The 22,414-nt window shown below is 43.7% G+C and overlaps 1 protein-coding gene across 5 annotated transcripts in view; it reads right to left on the bottom strand.

Moving 5' to 3' along the window:
* Positions 1 to 399: 399 nt before the first annotated feature.
* stat5a (signal transducer and activator of transcription 5a) overlaps positions 400 to 22,414 on the bottom strand; it is a 41,827-nt gene continuing 19,812 nt past the window's right edge. For 4 of the 5 annotated variants that reach the window (XM_031867604.1, XM_031867602.1, XM_031867603.1 and 1 more), the window contains 19 exons: positions 17,118 to 17,181; positions 13,953 to 14,090; positions 13,613 to 13,769; positions 12,374 to 12,463; positions 11,305 to 11,479; positions 10,624 to 10,754; positions 10,365 to 10,516; positions 9,838 to 9,993; positions 8,037 to 8,216; positions 6,902 to 6,989; positions 6,518 to 6,640; positions 6,195 to 6,287; positions 5,737 to 5,943; positions 4,931 to 5,025; positions 4,511 to 4,653; positions 4,135 to 4,290; positions 3,925 to 3,976; positions 3,363 to 3,473; positions 400 to 3,183 (listed from right to left, as the gene is read on the bottom strand). In XM_031867604.1, coding sequence (XP_031723464.1) covers positions 3,060 to 3,183; positions 3,363 to 3,473; positions 3,925 to 3,976; positions 4,135 to 4,290; positions 4,511 to 4,653; positions 4,931 to 5,025; positions 5,737 to 5,943; positions 6,195 to 6,287; positions 6,518 to 6,640; positions 6,902 to 6,989; positions 8,037 to 8,216; positions 9,838 to 9,993; positions 10,365 to 10,516; positions 10,624 to 10,754; positions 11,305 to 11,479; positions 12,374 to 12,463; positions 13,613 to 13,769; positions 13,953 to 14,080 — 2,361 coding nt within the window. In that variant the 5' untranslated portion in view covers positions 14,081 to 14,090; positions 17,118 to 17,181 and the 3' untranslated portion in view covers positions 400 to 3,059. The remainder of the gene's footprint in view (positions 3,184 to 3,362; positions 3,474 to 3,924; positions 3,977 to 4,134; positions 4,291 to 4,510; positions 4,654 to 4,930; positions 5,026 to 5,736; positions 5,944 to 6,194; positions 6,288 to 6,517; positions 6,641 to 6,901; positions 6,990 to 8,036; positions 8,217 to 9,837; positions 9,994 to 10,364; positions 10,517 to 10,623; positions 10,755 to 11,304; positions 11,480 to 12,373; positions 12,464 to 13,612; positions 13,770 to 13,952; positions 14,091 to 17,117; positions 17,182 to 22,414) is intronic. The other variant, XM_031867606.1, reaches the window with a different exon arrangement.

Here is a 22,414-nt window from a genome sequence, read left to right as displayed (position 1 = left end):
ATACATATACATATATACACATATACATACATATACATATACATATATATACATATATACATATATATACATATATATACACACATATATATACATATATATATATACATATACATATACATACACACATATATATACATATACATACATATATACATATACATACATATACACATATATATATACATATATATATATATACACACATACATACATACATACATACATATACACATATACATACATATACACATATATATACATATATATATACATACATATATATACATATATACATATATATATATACACACATACATACATATATATATATACATACATACATACATACATATATATATATACATATATATATATATATACATACATACATACATACATACATATGCAAAACAGACTTCCAACTCAAATGTCAGAGGTTTTCACCTCCACATGGACACAACTGCAATACACTAAATGAACAACTTTGTATGATGTTCATTTAGGGATCAATCATCGTGTACCTATTATGGACTACCTGCAGTTGACTTTCATTGTGTGTCGGTAAGTGCAATAGTTTGTCGAACATTTAAACATAAAATCCTTTTGGCCTCAACCGTAGAGACTCATTTCACATGCTGCAGTGTCTTAATGATACAGCAGCATGCAGTGACTCTTTGCCAGCTGTGCCTAAATAGTAGTTCCCGTTCAAGAGTGGCCTCCCGTCCTGTATCTGATGCAGCTGCACACAATACGAACTCTGCACGTTCCTGCTGAACCCCGGCGAGCTGCTGTCGTGACGCTCTGCTGCTCGGGGATTAAATGGATGGTGTTGACCGGCACACATAACAAAAAAAAAAATAGCATTTATTTTGTAGTGACATCAAAATCTTAAAATGTATGTAAATGTTTAAATGCTGCTATAAATTACATAATAGTTAAAATTATTTAAAAAACTTTATTTTCTTCTTTTTAACTCAACAGCTGTTTCTCTTGGAAAACCTCCAAGTGATAAACCCAAACCACAAACATGGTACATACATCGAACAGCACACAGCGCCATCTACATCATCATCATCATCATCATCATCATCAAAAAAAAACAACAAACAAAACAAAACAAAAAAAACACGTTTTACAGTGGAACAAAGCTTCGATGAGAAAATGAGGATACTGGTAATGAAGGATATATCACAGGACAGCTCATCTAGCTTGAGATGTCAAAATTAGCAGAGGTACAAAAAAAAGAAACATTTGAAGGAGGAAATGAAAAGATAAGACGAGGGAATATCTTAAATATTAATGTCTGTCCGACAAACAAACACAAAAGTACATCATAAATTCTTCTTCATCTCTGATTTCCAGCTACTCGGTGTCCGTTTTCAACTGGTGCTTCTGGTGACACAAGACTTGAAACTTCTGCTCAGGCTGAGGCGGTATTTCGTACAAATATCCTCAACATGCAAATGGGTTACATTCAATATGGGGGAGTGCCAGAGAAACAATAATAAAATAGAATTATGATAGAGAAAATAAATTCATATATTCTGTATACATTGATCATTTTCTATTTGGCTTGTACATACGCGAGACGCAAAGCGATTCATTCCTGAGGTGCAAGGCTGTTGACACATTTTCTATTCAGCATTGTGTGTGTGTGTGTGTGTGTGTGTGTGTTAGAGGAGGGGGATATAGTCTCAACCTTTTTCCAGTCAACAAATGTATTTGTTATCTTTTATGTGTAGCAAAAAGCGGACACACACTGAAAACTAATCTTGACCAAAAACAAAAGCCAGTCAAAAGAAGGTGACACTACATCCTGGAGTTCTGCATGTGGCCCAGCGGCTGGTGAGTCTTGTGCGTGCAGTCAAAGCCTAAGCGTCTATGGATCTGCTGTATGCCTCGCAACTTTCAGCTGCTGGTGCAGGTCATGAGGTCACACAGAGACTTTTGCGCACGGCGGGTTTTTGCCACAGCGTCCTCACACAGCTACACAAGTGGACGGATAGGCGGAAAAGTCAGTTAAGGGAGCCGAATATTCAGGAATACCTGACCGGACACGTGACACTTCATGCGTCTGGACTTCATCAGGCGAGTTTGTTTCAAGCGCAGAAGCAGCCAACAGAGTGTTAGCCGCACGGGCAGCAGGGGAGATCTTCTTCACACGTGCGTAACACAAATCACGAGAGCAAAACCAAACAGCCGCGTCTACCGGCGTGAACGTGCCGCAGAAACAACAAGAGAACCAATGGTAACGAGGACTGTCAGTAGGATAATGCGAGGTAGCATCGATGAGGGGAACAGAGGGACCTGAGAGGACAAGCAGGCAGCGTTAGGTAAATGCTTAGGTTTGCATTTCTGTGTACAAACAGACGACACGTATAGCCTTGTGAGATCGAGGGAGGCGCCGTGAATGAACACCCCTCCTGTGTTTCAGCTGGTGAACGCATCAGAAGGAATACATCGTACACTTAAGCGCGTGCTGATGTGTGTGCTATAACCTATAGGTTAGTGTATATGGATTCAAAAAACCGACTGCAGAGCAATGACTCCGATTATGTTATTAAGAGCAAAAGCAAAATTCTTTGTGAAAGTTTCTTGTCTTTGTCAAAGGGCAGCGTCGCTATCAAAATACCAATGACCCATTTACAAAGCAGAGAATATGTCGAAATAGAAACATTCAACTGTTAAAATGACTTCATACAGTAGCATATTTTCCTTTGAATCTAATCAAAATCAAGTGGAAATAACCTTTCCTTTTCTTCTTCACAATAATGTAACACTGCAGGTTTTGTTTCATAGCTAGTCTGTTTTACAAACACTTATGGACACAAATAAAAATAGGAGAAGTCACCGACATGCATGCTCTCATGCTGAACAGAAAGAAGAAAAAAAAAAAATCACAACCATTATGAACATTTCACATTATAGCTATCTGAAAAAAAGAAAAAAAGAAAAGAGAAATGAATGGAATTAAACCATGAGAAATGTCAATGCGGATGGGGCAAGTTGGGAAGCAGGGTTTTGTTTGGTGTTGTCACGGGTTAAAAGGTCAAGGGTCAGGACTGTTGGCCGCCCCACTGGCTCTCTACAGGCCGCCGAAGGAGCTCCTCTACGTGCCTCGCCACGTCCATGGTGTCGTCCAGGTCGAAGTCTCCGTCCGCGTCCAACATAGAGTCACTCCTGCCACAGGACAAAGAGTGGAGCCAAACCACACTCAGACAAGCTGGCAGCACATCACCGAAAGAAAAAAAAAAAAAAAAAAAAAAAGACCCAGCAGGAGCAACAAGACACTTTATTCTATACAAAATGCACACGCACACTCAGACAGAGTCATATGTTCAAAGGACTTGTTGACTCACATAGGTGGGAATATGCCGTAGGTGTGAGGGTGACTGACGGGTGCCGGGGAGGCGCCGTGATCCATATAGGTTGGATTCCCACTTGTTGGGTCTGGATTGGCTGTCGTAAACCTGCACACACACACACACACACACACACACACGCACACACGCACGCACACGCAAACACACACAAGATTAAAGCCTGTGAGTCTATGCTCAGCAGTTGCCTAAGCAACTACCCTCAGCGTGCTTTCCAGGCCTCGCTGCATCATTATGGCCGCTCTCTGTAGCGTGGGTGAACCAACCGCGGAGACAGGCAGGGAGCGGGGCTGGCTAACTAACAAGCCTAACTCTAATGATGAGTGGAAGACAAGCTAGCTCAGGAACCCTGGCCATCCTTAATTGGCCTCCTCCAACTGTAACAGCTGACTAATAGCTGATCTGAATTCAGGGTCCAATATTTCGTGATTAACTCTAAATGTTGGCACAGAGGGGGAAAAAAACGGGTGGGTGGACAGCAGGGAAGAAGACAGAGAATAGAAGAACAGGAGGAAAGGCAAACAGAAAGCTGGCTACTTACTCGGGCACCACTTGTTTGATTTGGGGCTTCACGTAGCCGTCCACTGCTTTGGCTTTAAGACAAACAGGGAGGGAGAGAGAGAGAGAGAGAGAGAGAGAGAGAAGTCGTCATGCAGCAATCAATACATCCGTTCACTGCACCGGCTTCGAATGCTGCGGTATTGAATTTTTGAAAGTAACAGCTTTCCTGTGCAAACAGACGGTTGCTTACAGAGGGGTGGGGTGTAATATTTGGAGAAGACCTCATCCTTGGGTCTGTCGGGGTAGAGGAACAGGAGGTGATTGAGATCGCTGATGCGGTCAGCCAGAGAGCGAATGGAGAAGTCTTTGGTTGTGTAGGGCATGAGGTTCCAAACCATCCTCTCACCTGCAAGAAACACAGTGTCAGCAGTAATGGTAACGTAATCAGTCATTCTCCCGGGCATTTTAATTTCAGTAATTTTACAGTGTTGTTTTAATCTAAAATCGACATCGTTGACACGTGACAGAAGCCTTGTATCTGGCTTTAGCGCTGATTAAATCCTCTAGACCTAATATCTAAACATTTTACCAGTACTATCTGTGATGTGACAGTAACAGAGTCATACCTGCTTTGTTAGGATTTTCTGCCACCCAGGCAATTGTAATTCCTCCGATCTCAGAGTCACTAAAGCGCAGAAGGAAAGTACCGTTGGGTTTGGACATCAGCATGTCCTGAGCCTGCTGTTTGTTCACAAAGCCCAGTATGGCTCTGAAAAAACAAGAGCGAGAGATAGAAAAAGAAAGACATTGATATTGTAATGTGCATTCCCCTCCCCACCTCTCTCCTTTATTTCATTCCTAGTTTATGAGGAGAAGCAGGTCCAGCTTTCCATGGAAAATCATGAACGTGAACTATTGCCTGAGTTGTAAAGACTGACAAAATATCCAACCACAAAAGTGAAAGAAAGGGAGGCATAGTGCTTTTATTTTTCATGTTCTGCCACAAGATTGAAACTGACAAAAAAAACAAACTCAATGTGCCTTACCCGTCATTCCAGTGTGGTTTGAGATGCTTTTTTGTGAGCTCCATCACGCCATCAAACCACTGCCAGAATGTAAAGTTCCTCCCTGGCAAGCTTTCCTGTGAGCAAAATGTATTTTGGGGGGGGGGGAACAAAATGATGTTTTAAAAAAGCACACAGGATATATGTTCATCTTTTAAAAGGTTTCCACATTCCCTCATGTCCAGTCATATCCAGTCCATAAATACAGAGAACAACATGTCGTGTTTACGATTTAACAGTGTGCGGCGGGTTTGTGTAGGAAAAGAGAAGAGCTGGGTGAAAGTGTGTGTATGTGTGCAGTGTGTGTATGTGTGCAGTATGTGTATGTGTGCAGCCTATGCACCGGTCTGGAAACTTGATGTTCCTGTAATCTAATGAGACCGATGGTGTGTGGTGAATGCGAGTGCATTTTCTGCCATCGCCAGCTGCATTGAGCCAGAAAATGAGGCCTCCGGCCTTTCGCTGTGTGGACAAACAGGCCCATTAAGAGGAAGACCTGGCCACCAATGAGGCGTCTCTCTCTCTCTCCACTACAGAATAGGGCTGCAGGAGCAGTGCAAATGGAGCATGAGATATTTCTGTGTATGAATAACCAAAAGTAAATGACTCCACGGAGAACAAGCGTGCCGCTAAGATGGCTTAAGGATACTGGCCTGCGGGCATTTAAAAAAAAAAAAATGCAAAGAGGAGAAAACTCTTTCCAAGTATGTTAGAAACCCAAACATTCGATGTGAAACTCCAACTGAAGATAACAGATAATTAGCATGTTGTGACTGCATAGCGCTGACCCTGTTAAACTGTGACCAAGTCATCGTCATGTTGCGGTAGTCGTCGGGGTTGTTGCTGGAGCTGCTGAAGGCCTTTTGAGCCAGGAAGACCAGGTTCTCCTCCGACAGGCCCCGGTTACTCTGCACCTCAGCCTTGTATTTCATGTTGATGGCGTCGCACAGCTGAGGCCAAAGCACCTTATCTGGCACGAGGAAAGGCACCCGTCCCTGTAGAGGCGTGGGGAGACAGCAGAGGATTTACATGAGCCTAACCGACGCGTGTGAGGAGGCAATAGAAATGGTCTGAATTTTGTATTTAGCACCTTTAAATTGTCAAAATTGATTAAACAGAAAAAAATCTAGTAATCGGAGCATTTTTCAAATTACATTTGATACATAAAACTGCTAAGTTTAGGCGTTTTTGAAGGTTTAATCATCTCTAAATATCATTTAGAACGCAGAAAAAAACATTTACTCACCGGCTCTGCAAAAGCGTTGTCCCACAACACGGTTGCTGTGGCGTTATTGTCTTGGCTACCGTGAACTATCACCACGACGGGAAGTGATAACGTCTGTTCGAATGAAAGAGGGGAGGCCATCAGTTTAAGAATGCTGTAACAATAAACATCATCGTCCGTCTATGGTTCTAACGGGACACGAGAGCGTTTCAATCAACATTAAAGTACTGTGAAGAAGACAGATGAGGAATGAGTAGATTGCAGAAGTAACAATGGCGAGTATCTTTGTGCGTCCCAGGCTATTATCGCCTTCCCTCGCACCTTCTCAGTCTGCGCCCCCTTACCTTCACTTGAAAGACAAGCTCGTTGCCTCCAACGCTAAACTGCGACTCGAACAGAATGGTGAACTTTTCTTCTGTGACGGATTCTGCTCCTCGCCTGTCCGACCGCTTGATCCTCTTCAAAGACTACATGGAAGACGACACGTGTAGGAATGAGCAACACTGACAATGCACACATCATATATGCACAGCACACGCACGCATGATTCACTTTGAGTCGGACTACAGGGCCCACGTGTATGCACCGTCTCTGAGGACACATACTACTGTACTCACGGACATTGTCGTCACACACATCTGACTTCAGGGTGAGCCGCACTCTACTTCAGACCCATGTTTACTAAGATATCCAACTCAGTGTAGTTACTTCACTTCAGAATCACTTACCATGTTCCTGAAGTGGGCGCTGAGAGTGCCTGTCGTCTGGTGGTACTCCATCACGCAGTTATTGTTGAGAATCTCTCCGCTGCTATCGCTAAAGGGGAGAGACAATCAAGGGGTTGAGTCAGTTCACCGTAATGTCTGCTGTGACTCGTTGTGCTGAGAATTTTATTCTTCCCAGAACAGATTAAAACTAAATTATGGTCGCTTTGGACGGCGGGAGCTGCGTGAAACACATGCAGGGTGTTGGAATGATGTTCGTGCTCGTATAATTGGATGGTTTAACTACCTCTATATTTTCTACATGAGAAAACACCGAGCAGATGTCTCAGGGCTGCAGATTGGGTGCCATACAAACTGGCTTGGATGAGACACAAGGGGATGATGGCTGAGCTGTTGAATTGCTCGTCCATATAACCACTGGCTGACCTACAGTCTTGGATGGTTTCTGTTTGTCAGGAGGAATGTGGGACGGGCTAAATGTGGATTCTGCGTCCACACCATAGATTCTTCTGTGGCATTGTTCGCGTTCCAGCATGTCTCTGTGGTGAGGTATGGAAACACATGAGGGCCAGAGTTCATCCTGGGATCCAGTAATCCCTGTAGCAAGCTAAAGAATCCTTATCTTAATGGTGCCACGTCCCCACTAGATGAAGCAGGAATACTAAAACGTGTGTGCAAAGAAGAGGGAACAGCAGGATGATGTGTCGTTGCTTCAGCGTGAAAGCACTTGTGTGTGAAAACTCTGATTCAAAGAAGAAGTTATATATTAATTAAAAACAAGCCGTATAGCATAAAGTAGCAGTGTGTAGGATTTAGGCGGATTTCCTAAGAATCAATGTGTTTTCTTTACATTTCTACAGTAGCCCAGAATGGACAAACCAAACACTGCCTCTAGAGAGTCTTTAGCATTTGTTTTTTTTTTATTTCAAGCCCACCGTAGTTCTCCGACATGCTTGTGAGCGGAGGGGTATTCAGTTGAATGCAATCTGCAACCTCACCACTAGATGCTGCTAAATCGTACACACTGCTACTTCAGGTCTGAACCTCCACAAACAACCCCCAGCGTCCTATTTGTAATTGTTTCTGGGGTCTTCTGTTTTTAATCCACAGTGATATGATATCGGGGCACTGGACTTACTTCCTCGTGTTCTCGTTCTTCAGCAGGGCCTTGGCTTGCTGCTCACTAATGATGGTGGCTTTCACCTGCGGAGGGTTCATGTGCACGTTCAATTTCCCACCCACTAGGAGGCGCACTGTCGCGGCAAACTTGGTTTGGGTTTTTAGCACCTGTGGTGGCTGTTTCTCAATGATGAAGGTGCTGTGGAGACAAAGGGGGAGTTAGACTGACTTAATGACAGAACAAAACCCTGTTGGTCAGGTGGCTCAGTGCTTTGCTGAACATCATCTCTTCCCCAATTTTTGTTTTGAAAGCTCTCTTAAAACGTAGCCAAAAATATGACAAAAAGGCTGCAAACCTAACACAGAAAGTAAACATGTTTACAGCATACAAATAACTGTGCAGATGTTATATTAGACTTTAAATATACATGTGATGTATACTTTGAAGATAACCATGGTGCACTAATGGAGGGTATTGAAGGTAATGGAAGTAAGGTGTGATTTTCTGTCGAGCTGTCGTCTGATTTCCCACATTAACACAAACAGGGAGCAAGAAGTGAGACAGCAGCAGACACACAGCCTGATCATTATTCCTGCAGGATCAGTGGCAGCTTGGAAACAAATACATACTGTTGTTATGAGCCTTCAAGCCCACTGTTCTGTAGCTGAACGAAGTAGTGATGTGAAAACAACACTCTCCCATTCTCAGCCTGAAACCTCCAGGGGCTTCAGGGGAATATAGAGAGGATGTTGTTGAGGAAACATAACCTGTGTTTGTACTGTGTGTGATAGTGGTACTGTATTTTGTGGGCCAATCAGAAATCGCTGTGACACGGACACAGCCTCTCAGTATGCTAAGGGTCCCTGCAGGGAAAATCTACAAGAAAAGTAGGAGAGGAACCTTCAGATGACTTCCTGTTCAGAGATGCTGGAGGGCTAAAAGACCCTGGCAGATGTGCCTTTGGGTCCAAAAAGTATGAACTGCAACAGCTTGCAAGTGCCTCCGCTGTCCTTCAATCTCTTGCAAACTGCATTTTCTTTGTCTCTGCAGATCTTTTTACATTACATTACATTACATTACAGTCATTTAGCAGACGCTTTTGTCCAAAGCGACTTACAATTCAGAGTCTATCACATTTCTACACCGTAGGCACAACTACGGGAGCAATTTTGGGGTCAAGGACACATCTTTTTAGAAGCCTTTGACTTCCATCCTTTGCCTCTGGGCACATTTGCATCCTCGCAGTTGAAATTATCACTGACCGACTTCTTTTTCAACAAAACATGAGTTTGTTTGGCTGCACTGAAAACAGTTTCAAGACCAAAATGACCGATTAGTTGACTAATCGACTGAGATTTCTTCAGTCGATTAGTCGTTCTTCATGCTTTTTCAGGCAGAATACCTTATTTCCAAGAAATTAATGTCTCTGTTGATTAAATCAACTAATCAATTTGTCGACATAATCGCATGAGCGTCAGTCGACTAAGGCTTGCTGTTACTTATCCATATCCAGTGTACAGTAAATCCTAAAGTGGATAAACCCAACACCAGATTAATTTAATCTTAGGAAAAGATAATATCTCTCACTCTGTCGACCAAAGCAACTAAGGCTGTGCAAGTAGGACTTGCTTGCATAAAGGCCCCCACTGAGTGCAGGAAACGGCGATGCCTCGATGTAAACACACACCCAGCTACACACACGCCGGGGCTGATATACTTGTTTTGACTCTATGCTGACTGACATTCATGTCATGGAATCAGCGTTTTCAGTCAAGATGAGTTGAGATAAGTTTAGAGAAGCCTAAACAACAACACACACCTGGTGACCAATGCTGAGATGATGTCTGTGATGGTACTGCTGAGTTCGTTGAGGAGCTCTTCAATGGGGCCGGGGATGGGCAGCTGTTGTCTGAGGTGCTCTGCCCTCCGAATCTGCTGCCTGTTTTGCCAGATAGTTTCTGCTAGCTTCTCACACCTGACACACACACACACACACACACACACACACACACGAAAACACACACAGGTAAGAAGTTATGCCTGCACTGCAGGAGATTTCACTCCAGCAGAAGATTAGCAATTAAAACTGAAACGGGATAGTTTACAGCAACTATGAAACCCTTGACAGGACTCTCCAAAAAAAAGCAAAGAAAACAAAATGAGGGATTAACAGCCTAAAAAAGAGACATGTCAGATGAGCCTGCCTAATGTCTCTGTTATTAGGAGCCAATAAACTTTGGAAATGAACCCAGCAGTAGTCAATTGAAAGCTTGTAAACCTGTGACCCTTTGCTTTGAGAGGAAGCCTAGCGGCCGTGATCTTGGTGGGAGGTGGAGGAGGGCTCACCAGGACTGCAGGATGTCCAGGCCTCCCTCCGGCGGGCCCCCGTTGCCTGCCAGCTGCTGCCGTCTCTTCCACTGGATCAGCTCGTCATCCAGAATGATGGTCTGCTGCTTTCTCAACAGCTGCAGTGTTTTCTGGTGCTTCTCTGCCAAGTCCTGCGCATGAACAGAAAACGAGGAGGTTTGACTTGGGATAACACACGAGCACTCTTGCACACACACATTGGGTGTATTTTCTTTGAGCGTGCATGTTCCTGTCTTACCAGTCTGTATTTCTGTAGTGTGTTGGCCTCTCTGGTCAGCCATGTCTCCACAGTGGCTCTCTTATTGAGAAGGGCGGGCTCCCGTAGCTGCCGGTCAGCAGGGGGCAGCGTGGACAGGCTGGTCAGCTGAGCTGAGGAGGAGTGGGGTTGTTGCCATCCAGAGGGGGGGGGGAAGAGAGGGGAGGTGAAAATCTTTAACCTGCACATATATACAGTGAACATACATCTACGCCCGAGGGTGATAATGATTTACTCAGGAGAACCTCCTCTAGCATAACACATTGAATTAGTGAATTATGCAACATGAATGCAAAGGTTGCTGCTTATGGAAGCTCCAGGTGTTTGTTTTCCATCGCTAATCTACAGTGTCCTGCATATTTCAGACAGCTGTGAAATGAACGTGTGGAATGATCTTCACTATACAATTTCACACCTGTGGCATATATAAAAGTGAAATGTAGTGGACTAGTAAATAGGTTTTGTCCAACATACAGTCCAACATTTCCAATGTATTATATTTAGAATGAAAGAAGAACCGGCACATTTGAAAAGCTTGAACCAGCGCTGTTGAATAACTGATTATGAAAACTGATAATTCTCTGTCTCCTCACAGTCTGGTCAGTCAGGACTTTTGCATTACTCTAGAGCAGCAATAACGAGATGCAGGTCCTCTGGTCTCACCCTGGATGCGGAGGCTCTCCTGGTACTGGATGATGAAGTACTCCTGGTTGTGCTGGAGCTTGCGCAGATCATTCTCCGTGTCCTGGGTCAGCAGGCGGAGCTCCTCAAAAGCTTGGTTGATCTGTTGGTATTTCTGAGACATGCTGTCCATCATCCCCCCCACCGGAGAGCTCGACTGTCGATTACAAAGTGTGATTGAGAGACAGGCACAGAGAGAGACGTAGGGTTGGGAAACGGTAATTGGTAAGGTGTCATGGCCTGTGTATTGTCTGTCATTGGGTTGTTTATGATAGCTGTTAGGGGAGATAGCAGGCTACTGGTGAGATGAGAGACGTGTGATATTTGTGGGGGATGGAGCAGGAATATGAAACCAAGCTGGACTCGATGCATTGATGCCCGCGTGTGGCAGTTGGGCTATTTGACCGTAAAATCCTCAGTGACCACAAGCCTGACGGGATAACTGCAAACAGAGAGGGAAGAAGTGCTCATCGCACTCGGGCAGACTGCGTGAGCACTGTGTTACCTAAAGGTTCAGACTAAAGACGGTAAAATTCGATCAGTCCAAATATGCATTCCACGAATAGAAAAGGCATGTTGTGACTGGAAATCAATTCGCCGCAGGAGTCGCTGAGAGTCACATGTTTTTATGCACTGCTGGCTTTTATGGTTTTATAACTCAGGGCTTTTTATAAACCGTGAAATATTTGATTTTCATTTTTGATTTGCAGTGGAGGAGCAACAAAAAGTTGACTTTTACGAGTCCACTTTACAGCATGATTGAGAAGGTATTGTTTTAATAACGCAAAAGGAACCTGCAGACCTTTGGGGGGGTGAATGGAGGAAACGGAGAGTAGTTACGCAATTACCCAGCCGGCTGAATCAGTCACCATTAAGTAGTTGCGCTTCTGTTTGTGTTTGCAGGCTTTGTACGGGCTATGTACTGAATAATGCATGAACAAGCCACAGGTGTTTGTCGAAGCAAGTTTACATTACAGTGGGGATTGTCTGCAGTGTGCATGTGTCAGCTTGCAAATATATATTTCACAGCACACGCGTGCATCCTACTCACATTGGTGGCCTCTCTGACGAGCCTCTGCTCCGTGTAGAGGATGTGTTTGATGCATCGGACCAGCTCCAGCGGACAGCGGTCATACGTGCTCTGAAAGACAAGGAGCACATGAGCCGTGTTAAGGCCTATTAGCCCCTGACGAGTGGAGCGTCCGCCTCACACAGGACTCACCAATTTAGAAGCTCGCTAAGTTCTGGAGCACTAAAAAAACCCCATTAGGCGAGCCTAATGAGACCCATCTCTGAAGCACGGAGCACTTCATATATCATTCATTAGCAGTCACGCACATTGTCACGCACACACACTGCTGGTACATGTGTTACAATCATTTTTTTTTGTGTAAACAAATTGTGGTTTCACTTTCTGTCTGAAAGACACTGTCGTGAGTCTAGTAGTTTCCTGCTTCAAGTCGGGGAGTGACATTGCATTAAAAGTTTGGAATTGTAAAATCAAGCTACGTTTACGAGGAAACACACCACACTAAGAGGAAAAAAAAAACTAATAGCACAGGGCATCAGCAGGGTTGGACACATTTCATATATTACACATCGGTACATGTACGCTCATGATCACCCAGGGGAAAACAGAGAAGTAGGAATTTGGGTATTGCAGTTTGATGTTGCACAGCCAGCTCCCCTTTAGCCTGTTTCTCTGCCTGGTTTCAGGGAGGGGAGAAGACAAACAGACAGCTCTGTGAGCATAAATAGCAGCGCTGGTTGGCTACCAAGGCCCTCACGCATGGTAGATATAACCTGTTCCTAAAACATATCGTCCACTGTGTGCAAGGACAAAAAGCAAACAGTTACATCTTCCAACCACTTCATCTCTTCTCACGTTGTTGAAAGGTGAGAGTCTTGATGGAAACATAATTTCATTTCAATATTCCTCCGGAGTTGTTTTGGGCTTTTTCTGATTGTGTGAACAGTAGGCCCTTCATGCTCCAGTGTGTTTTGTTCTCCAGGCTTTTTAGCTATAGATAAAGTACCAAAGTCAATTTTTTAATTTTTAAAATCAAGGTCTCTTTTATTGATAAATCTGGGAAATAACTGAAAGCCGCAGTTTATACTTTATATACATGCTTGTTTTTGTATTTGTGTGTTCTCAAACTTTGGCTCTACTTAGCACCCTGACCCTCAAGTCTCTCAATCAGACAGGAAAGTGACCCGGTAAGGCACTGTGTGTTCCTGGGCACGCAGTGCTGTTCTTGTGATTGGTGAGGCACATTTCCAAAAGACTTACCTTGAGCTGGCTGGCGTAGTGTCCCAGTTTGATTTTCAGTAGAAAGCCGTCCTCTCCCACCTGGTGCTCGGCCTTGTTCTGCAGCTCCTGGATCAGACTTTCCAGTAGCCGTTTGGCCTTGAACTCCTCCGCCGGGTTCTCTAGGTCTATGGCATCCCTAACAACACACACATACACACACACACATAAAACACACATGCATGCACGCAAGACACATACAAGACAAGTGGACATGTGCATAAACAAACGCACATGGAAAGAGCAACTCTCCTTATGGGCTTTCATTGACAAGTATACATGCTATACACACGTATTATGTTTGTGCTGCAGGGTAACTCACCAGAGCTGGCCCTCTATCCACTGGGACAGATAATGTCGCACCTCAATGGGGAAATGCTGACCGTAGAGAGACTGCATCTGGTGCAGAGCATCTCCCTGGAGCTGCTGGGCCTGGATCCACACTGCCATCTTCAACGCCCTGACGTTGAAAAAAGGGGGTTTTCATTAATGAGAGAGCAGGGAACACATGTTTAAAGAAAAGGCACATTATGATGTGCATGGGGACGTAGTAACCGTGATACTTGGTATCGAAAGGGTTAAGAGGGGGATATCTATTTCATCCTCTTCAAAAGAAAAGCATAATTTAATTAACTAACCACATTAGTTTGTGGGATATTAGGGTCCGTAAACCGTGAGGCCAGACTTGGCTGTAATCCCAGTTTAGAGTAATGTTTGCTGTCCTGGTTTTTATTAGAGCGGGGTAGGTTTAGACTTCACCCAGCCAATGTTATAGCCGAGCGTTTGCTACCTTACGAACACCTTACAAACATGGGGACTGCCCATTCGTCCGACAGCCCGTTATCCCGAAAACAAACAGCACACTGTCCTGGAGGCCCATTGCTCCCAAAAACAAAATCACACTCTCCATGCAAGACACAGAAGCACATGGCTAATTATTATGCAAAATGGCATCATCGGACCTTCCATCGGATCATTCTGCACAAGAATTACAGATGTGCATCTGTTCAGTTTAGCTCATTAGGATCCCCATTAGCTGACGCCATGAAGTCAGCTTGTCTTCCTGGGGTACGTTTGTTTTACAGGAAGCATATGTTTTTGACAATGGACGTTTGTTTTCGGAGAACGGACAACTGGGCTTTCCAGTCCAATGGGCCATTTTTCAGGCTATTAGAGTTTCAGAATAAAGGGCCGTCGGAACCATGGCATGGCACCACAAACAAACGGGTTACTCCACACCCCACCCCAGAGAAGGGGACCCCAGCAACGTTTTGTTTACCTCTGTGTGAAATCACGGACCCGTTGTCTGAAAAAATACTAATTACAAGTGGTTTGCCATGTTTATCATTATGAATCTGATACAGAGCAATAACAGAAAGCTTGACAATGAAGCGGCAATTAGCAAATATAGTCGATTGTCTTTCGCTTGTAGAAATGTTGTACGAAAAATGTAATCTTTAAGGAAATTGACTAACTCCACGATGAATTAAACCAAACTCCCCGAGATCACAGAGTACAGATCTGGTGAAAAAAACAACACCTACAGGATACAGATGTATCTGGTTTCCCTCTAAGGCTCCGAGCCTTAGTGGTTGAGCCGGTCGTGTGTCTTTTCTGTGTTTGGGGCTTAAAACAGTCTCCTCAGTGGAGCCGACAGCTCCACTGCCACTGTGTCTTGGTTTAGAGGACTCTGAGCTGGGTCACTGCTACGTGTTTCCAGTCAACACACCCACTCACCCTTCTCAAAAGCGGCACAGTCACTGTCAGTAAAAGACTGAGCGATATGAGTACGCGGGAAGTTTGTGGTGCACGTATGTGCGCATGTGTATTTGTAAGGGCTTGTGGTGTCAGTGGTTCTGCTTGACAGCGCGTGCATCTTTAGTGTATCAATGTATATTGGATTGAGACAAACAGACCTCCACATATCATATTCACATAATATTTCCTTCATCATACCTTTAGTTTCCAACATCCACAATGCATTCTCCGTGCTGTTGCTACCAAACTCAGAGAAAGGTTCCACTGTTCACCCTCGTTGAAGAACTGAAAACTAGTCAGTAATTGAAGTTCACAGTAATTTTGCACATTGCAGTAAAAAAAAAAGAAGAGAGAGACTGCTTAAAAATGTGAGAGGATCTCATGACATGCACAAATGACCTTCAGTCATTCATCTAATGAGGCCGTGACTGGATGATGAATCGATTTTAATATAAAAAACTCCAAAACCTCGTCACACTCATCTCATCTGATCACCGGGCAAATTGTGCGCATGTGTGTGTGCGTGTCGCGGCTGAGATCAGCACCTCATACCTATGCTCAGGTGAGCGCATGTTCACTCTCTGTGTGTGTGTGTCGAGGTGAGCTGAGCTCAGGAAGATAATTCCTCTCCTTGTGGTATTTGCACCTGTAGACACTAAACCTGTAAGCCTATGATAATGCTCCTGCTCTCATATCGCACTGAATGGGTCCTGACCTTTAACCTTTCCTTATCCCACTGGAGACCTCAGACTACGGGGCACAGACTGCAGGGAGAAGGCACGTTCATGCGGCTACTGAAGAATAGTGTTAGTGGCTCTGTGAGCGGCTCACCTCTCTGCAGAGCCAAAGCTTCAGCTTCAGTAAACTGTGAGCTGCTGTGATGGCAACAGCCACACTTGGCTTAATTTGTAAGGGACAGGTGGTTAGATGCTCTGTATTCTCTTATTAAATGTTGATTAGGTGCATTGTGTTATTGCACCTCACCGGATTGATGAGGAAATATGTTGCATAGCTGGTTGATGACACTTTTTCTACGCGAAACGATGAGGTGAAAGTTCACAAACGCAACACTAAATGCTGCATTATCTTTGCTGAAGTTTAAACGTGCGTATTGTTTTCAGATGTGTGTATATTCACATGTAATAGAAAAAAAAGTAAAAGGCAATAAAAGGCTTTTCAAATGAGCAACATGCACATGTTTTATCTGCCGGGGCATCAGCAGCGAGCATCAGCATTCGTACTATCAGCTGATTGGAGGAGGAACCGAACAGGAAGAGCGTGAAACCTTTTCTACCACCTCTTTTCTGTGACACCCGGGACCTTCTGTGCCACCCTGTATCACACAAACAGCATGGCATGCTGGGAGCCAAAGCTTTAAACCATGTTCGCCGTGCTGCAAAAAGACAGTGAGACAAACTGCTGTGTTTACCAAGTCTGTCTTGTCCCTTTAACAGCTCTTTAAAGCGGAGGCTCCGGGCGCTGTTTGCCCACCATTAGTGCCTACATTCTCACCTCCAACAGGGGAAAGAGATGCTTCCCAACAGCTGTTTCAATCTGACTACATCCAAATGCCCTGGCATGAACCCGAGATACACTGCGAGAACTGAAACGTCTCTTCCTCTGTCGCTGTCCTCTCTTTACAAGAAACTCACAATGGTGTCACGTTACACATTTTACCACTAACTTCATGGCAGACTTTACAAAAAAAGAAAAAGGAAATCCACCTTACCTCTTGCCTTCAGCTCCGTGTTACCATGTAACAGCAGGAAATTCAAACGAGGAGCACCACAAACCTTAAACAGACAGACAGAGAGAGGGAGAGACACAGAGAGTAAGAGAGAGAGAGAGAGAAAGCAAAAGGAGGAAGTGAGTCAACCTTGGGTGCTTCTGAGGAAGCTATTTTTTTTCACAAGGACCGGAGCATTAACAAAAAGCATGCGGGGTTGAGAGAGAGAGAGCTGAGAGAATGAAAGGGAAAGTCCGCAGATTTCTCATTATTCCGGTTGTCCTTGGACACCTCGACATAACGATAATGTCATTTATGAAACTGCTCTTAGTGATGCTATGTGGGGATCTCAGAGGTGCTCCAATTCAAACTCAGACGGCAAGAAAGCATTTTAAAATGGGATATTCTCCAAACCTTATCTAATTACTGTTATTTAAAAAAAAATACTATTGTTTATTGCAAGTTTATTGTCAAGTATTGTCTTGACTCTGCCGGTTATATTACCATAGTTCTCACCAAAGAATTTGCTACGCTCATGAACAAAAAGATGACCTCAGCAAATAAAAGCGGAGACAGGTTGACTATCACACAGCCAACAGTAAGGCCGGAGTAGCTTCTTCTTTCTTTGGAAATAGATAGCCAAGTGTCTCTAATAACCCCTCACAGTACAGAAAAAAGAAAAACGTGAGTGTGCACAACTACGGCAAGTACAGTAGGTCAAAGAGTTTGTCCACATTAGGCTGGTTACATTTTAAAACACATCATTTTCTCTCAGCCCTCCGTCATTGCTGAACCTGTGTTTTTCTCACCAGGAAATATCACCAGTGAGCTCGGTGATTAGTGTTGTCACAATCGAGAGGACTAACGGCCAGATAGACAAAATAATAAACGTTTTCCTTTCAGTCTTGTCAGATGAAGACAAGTTAAAGTGTCACTTTTGTCTCATGAAGTCATCTTAGATAGAACTAGTGTGCTTGGTACCGATTAGGAGGCTACAAAGTCTCATGGCAGCAACACTAAGCCTTGAACTACAGCCATGGCCCTGTCACCATGTGGCACACAGAGCCAGAGCATCTGAAGTCAGGCTTATCGTGATCCAGACAGCTCTCATTCCTGGCTGGAGCCTGAAGACGGAGACCAGCAGGAGCCCATATGCTGGCTCGTGTCTCCAGACAAATATGTGAGTATCTGTATTTTTTCCATCTACCTTGGCTCGATCCTTCTTTGCTTCTCCACCACCATCCAGCTTGTTTATTGGATCCAACCCCGTTATTACCTAATAAATTCTCTTCCAGTTGAGAATGATGGGTAATGTAATGGCCTGACCTATGACCTCTTCATCAAGGTCAGCATGCTCTGCTCACACTGAGCCTCCCCGTTTTGACATCGATAAGTCACGTGTGTTGATGCCAGCAAGTGACAGCAAACATCTAAAACATCTGGTACACACACACACACACACACACACACTCGAATGCCACTGAACATTCAAAAGTGCAGAATCATACTCACTGGAGAGGATTACTGAAGCAATCATCACAGATGTTTACCGTAGGGCCTCGTCTTAATGCTCCTCCCATAACAGAAACCATGAAGCAGTGCTGGCTCCGTCTTCTGGAAACAGAGCGATGCAACTCGAGAGGCTTCTGACTGTTATTATGTCTGCTAGTCAACTCACACACCTTCACTTTGTCTCAAGTAAACAGGACAACACAGCGCAGACGCATACAGTAGCCCTGCAATAAAAGATGTATATATAGAGAGCTTTTAATTCACCCTGTAGTCATTTCTCACACCTTAGTTTGTGGTGTTATATTTAGATTACAACACATCGTAAGGTTCCACTCACTGTATATGTATATGAGCACACACACACACACACACTTGACTTTTACGTTGGCTCGTCCTTCAAAGATCCTCGGTTGTTGCTCTCTTTTATCTTTATTGCCATTCTTTTCCAGCAGAGGGAGAAAGGCCATGGCTCCATCTCCAAAGCCCTTTCTACAGCTCGCGCTAGCTTTTTGTTGTCCATTTTGAATTTACTGTCAACAGATTTTCCTCTCCTCATCCCTCCGTCAGTTCGTGCTCTATTGGCACGAAGGTTTCAGGAACAATGTTTCTAAAGCTTCTAAATACAAAAGTACACAATAACAGTAATATGAACATCAACACACTCCACTAGGAGTCTTTTTTTAATTGTGAGAGGTCTTTAAGATCTTTGAAATAACAGAGTTTAACTTGCCAAAGTTCATGTTTCATATTTCACTGAATGATTTACACTGTGGGAGGATGTGTCTCTCAGCCTCTCACCTGTCGAACAGCGTAAACAAATGTTCTGTTTTCTGTTGGTTGCCATGATTTTGTTGTTGGTTGCCAGTTTGTGGTCACTGAGCCTGTACTTGTTTCTATCTCTGATGTTAGACAGATGTTCATTGGACTTGATGATTTTAGAGCTTTATAGGTATAACTCAATGATATTATGATTCATATCTCTCTCTCTCTCTCCCTTCTAATCAACTGCCAGCTACATGAATGAATCCATGCACAGTTCAACATCAAGTTACAGGAAAATCTGTCTTCCCCCTCGGTCCCTTCACACAACATTGGCAAGGAGGCAATGAACGACTGCAGCGATTTTCTTTTTCACCCACTGTGCAGAAATCGTGGCATATTTATGAGTGGAGAATGGCTGGATGAGAAATCAGGAGAACGGGTTCCAGCAAAAACAAAACCAATGAAAACCTTTTCCCACCCCGGCTGTATACAGGGCTCTCCATAAAGACAGAGAGGACGGCTTCATTTCCACTCTTTCAGATTATTTATCGACTGAGCAAAACTATGATAAAAGATGCTGAAATGAAGGTTAATGCTGTTTCATTCTGCTAATAAAGTTCACATCAACCTATAAGCTCAATGTTTTATAATAATAATAATAATAATTCAGGACTTGTGTTGTCAATCAACAAAACCAATTTACAGAATCAACAATTGCAGCATATGTAGGGCTGGGCAATAATTAAATATGACATTTTATTGTCCTTTAATGGAACAGAAGTGTGATGAACTCATATATCGAGATACACAATTACATCGCCTGAATTGATAATAAGCAAGCACATAGTAACTCAAATGAGCTCTAGCGCTACATCGTGAGTAATCCTGCACAGAGAGAGATTCTACCCCGGGCTGGTTTTTGCAGGCTGAGACACAGACTTTCAGTATCTGTTCATATGTCATCAGCGCCTGCGGCGAATGGAATAGAAAAACAAAAAAAAACAACAATCCTCAAGCCTTTCCACGAGTCAATCAACGGAAAATAAAGAAAAGTCCCCCTCGTAAGGAGAAGTCAACAAAAAGAAATTTGCTTTTTTCTAGCCAAGCCCTCACCGGTTTGTTCTGCCAAAGAGTATTTGGGACATCATGAGCTCCAAAACAGGGAGAGGTTCTGGGTGAGTGTGCTTGTGTGAGGAGAGACCAAACAATCTAAGCAGCAGACATCCTCCTCCTCCTCCTCCTCCTGATATGTCCCTCATCTTCACTTGTGTGCATTACATTACAACTTTGGCCATCCCGGCAGCAGCAACAACACTACTATCTCTCTCATACTGGCCATGCATCTCCATCACCATCTTTGTTGTATTCAATTAGATGCAACAATCACAGCGCAGTATTGGCAGCGTGTGGCGAGATGTTGTTGTAGTTTTTCTTAGTTCCCCCGGGGTCTCAGAGCACGTCTGCGCGTTCGTTTAGCTGGCTCCGACGTGAACAAAGCGAAATTAAACACAAAGTCGTGTCACCCACTCTTTCCTCTGAGGAAAAACTGCCATTCATCAACGTAAGCGCTTCCTGTTAGGAAACTGAAGTGCCACCCACCATTCAAAGCAACCTCACCGCTCTCCTTTACGCCAGAGCCCTGTGAGCGCAGGAACAGAAAGAGCACACACACACACACACACACACACACACACACAGGGCCATACGACGCTGCAGCGAGTCCCATGGAACTTTAAAGGACCACTCTGGTGTTTTTGGATGTTTTTTTTAACCCTACATACTTCACTGACTATTTGCCATAAAGCCATTTTGGGCTGATGGATGCATTTTTTATATTTATTTACATTGAAGACTATGAAATACAGATAAAAAAGCACTATCAAACTAAAACATAAGCTTGTTTTATGCCTATATTTCTTATACAAACATACATTAAAAAGTGTACTAAGAATGAGTCTTTTGCTGCATGTGTCTCTCTCTCTCTCTCTCTCTCTCTCTCTCTCTCTCAAAAAATCATTTGCAAGGCTTTAATCCTGTGTTTTAAATCCTATTCATGAAGGGATCCTTTAGTTTCTTTAAAACCTACTTGAAATAGACCATCCATCGCAGTATTTTGCTGTGTCATTATCAAAGTAATACCGTGCTGCATTTTGAAAGTACCAACGGTCATCTTGATGGATGCTTTTACGGTCTCGTGGGGAAACCCTTCCAGATTCACATGATCCGTTACACAGCATCCATGTTTACTTATTGTGTCTGGGTTTGATTTCACACGAACATATTTACACATGACAGCAGTTTGTGATCGTTCGTGAGGCTGATCAGCATATGGTGGGAAACCATCTGGAAGCATCAGGGCTTTCAACAAACATGGATCTAAAGTGGGTACTTGGAAGACATTTCATTACCTAAAGGGTAAACACTGGGATTTTTTGGCATAGCGTCTATTATTTTGTAGTTAAATAAGTTATTATTAGTTTTTATTAGGGACACTATAACTTATTGGACCTAGTTGGAGTCTATTCTAGTCTGAGCCAGTTGCTGTTGACAGTTTAGAGATGCATTTATACAGTGTGTGATGTTTCACAATCTCTCTACCTCCTGACGTTCACCCTAAAATGGCACGACTGGAAATACCAACATCAAATATCAAGAAGACGTCAATTAGAGGGGAAAACATAGTCCAGTGTGGACTGATTACCTCATAGTCCAGTTTACTCAGGTTGCATCAGCAAAAGTTCACTGACCTCCAGAGTTTACTGTCCTTGTCCACATCGCTCCATTCACCATTTCACCCAAATCTGCCCCCCCCCCCCTTCCATGAATTGCACGACACATAGCGAAGGCAAACTGTTTGTTGATGGATGATTGTTTGTTTTACTACAGACAATCTGCAGGAGGCTGGCTGAAGACATGATCCTATGCATACTGTATATGCATATATGCATATCTACTCTCTCATTCAATATGTTGCCTGCATGTTGGTTGAAATAAGTTTATATGTGTAGGGGGGGGGGGGGGGGGGG

The sequence above is a fragment of the Anarrhichthys ocellatus genome, unplaced genomic scaffold (genome assembly GCF_004355925.1).
Source record: "Anarrhichthys ocellatus isolate YVR2014 unplaced genomic scaffold, GSC_Weel_1.0 scaffold40, whole genome shotgun sequence".
Classification (NCBI taxonomy): domain Eukaryota; kingdom Metazoa; phylum Chordata; class Actinopteri; order Perciformes; family Anarhichadidae; genus Anarrhichthys; species Anarrhichthys ocellatus.
The sequence above is the reverse complement of the archived record's forward strand: the minus strand, read 5'-3'. Positions and strand labels throughout refer to the sequence as shown.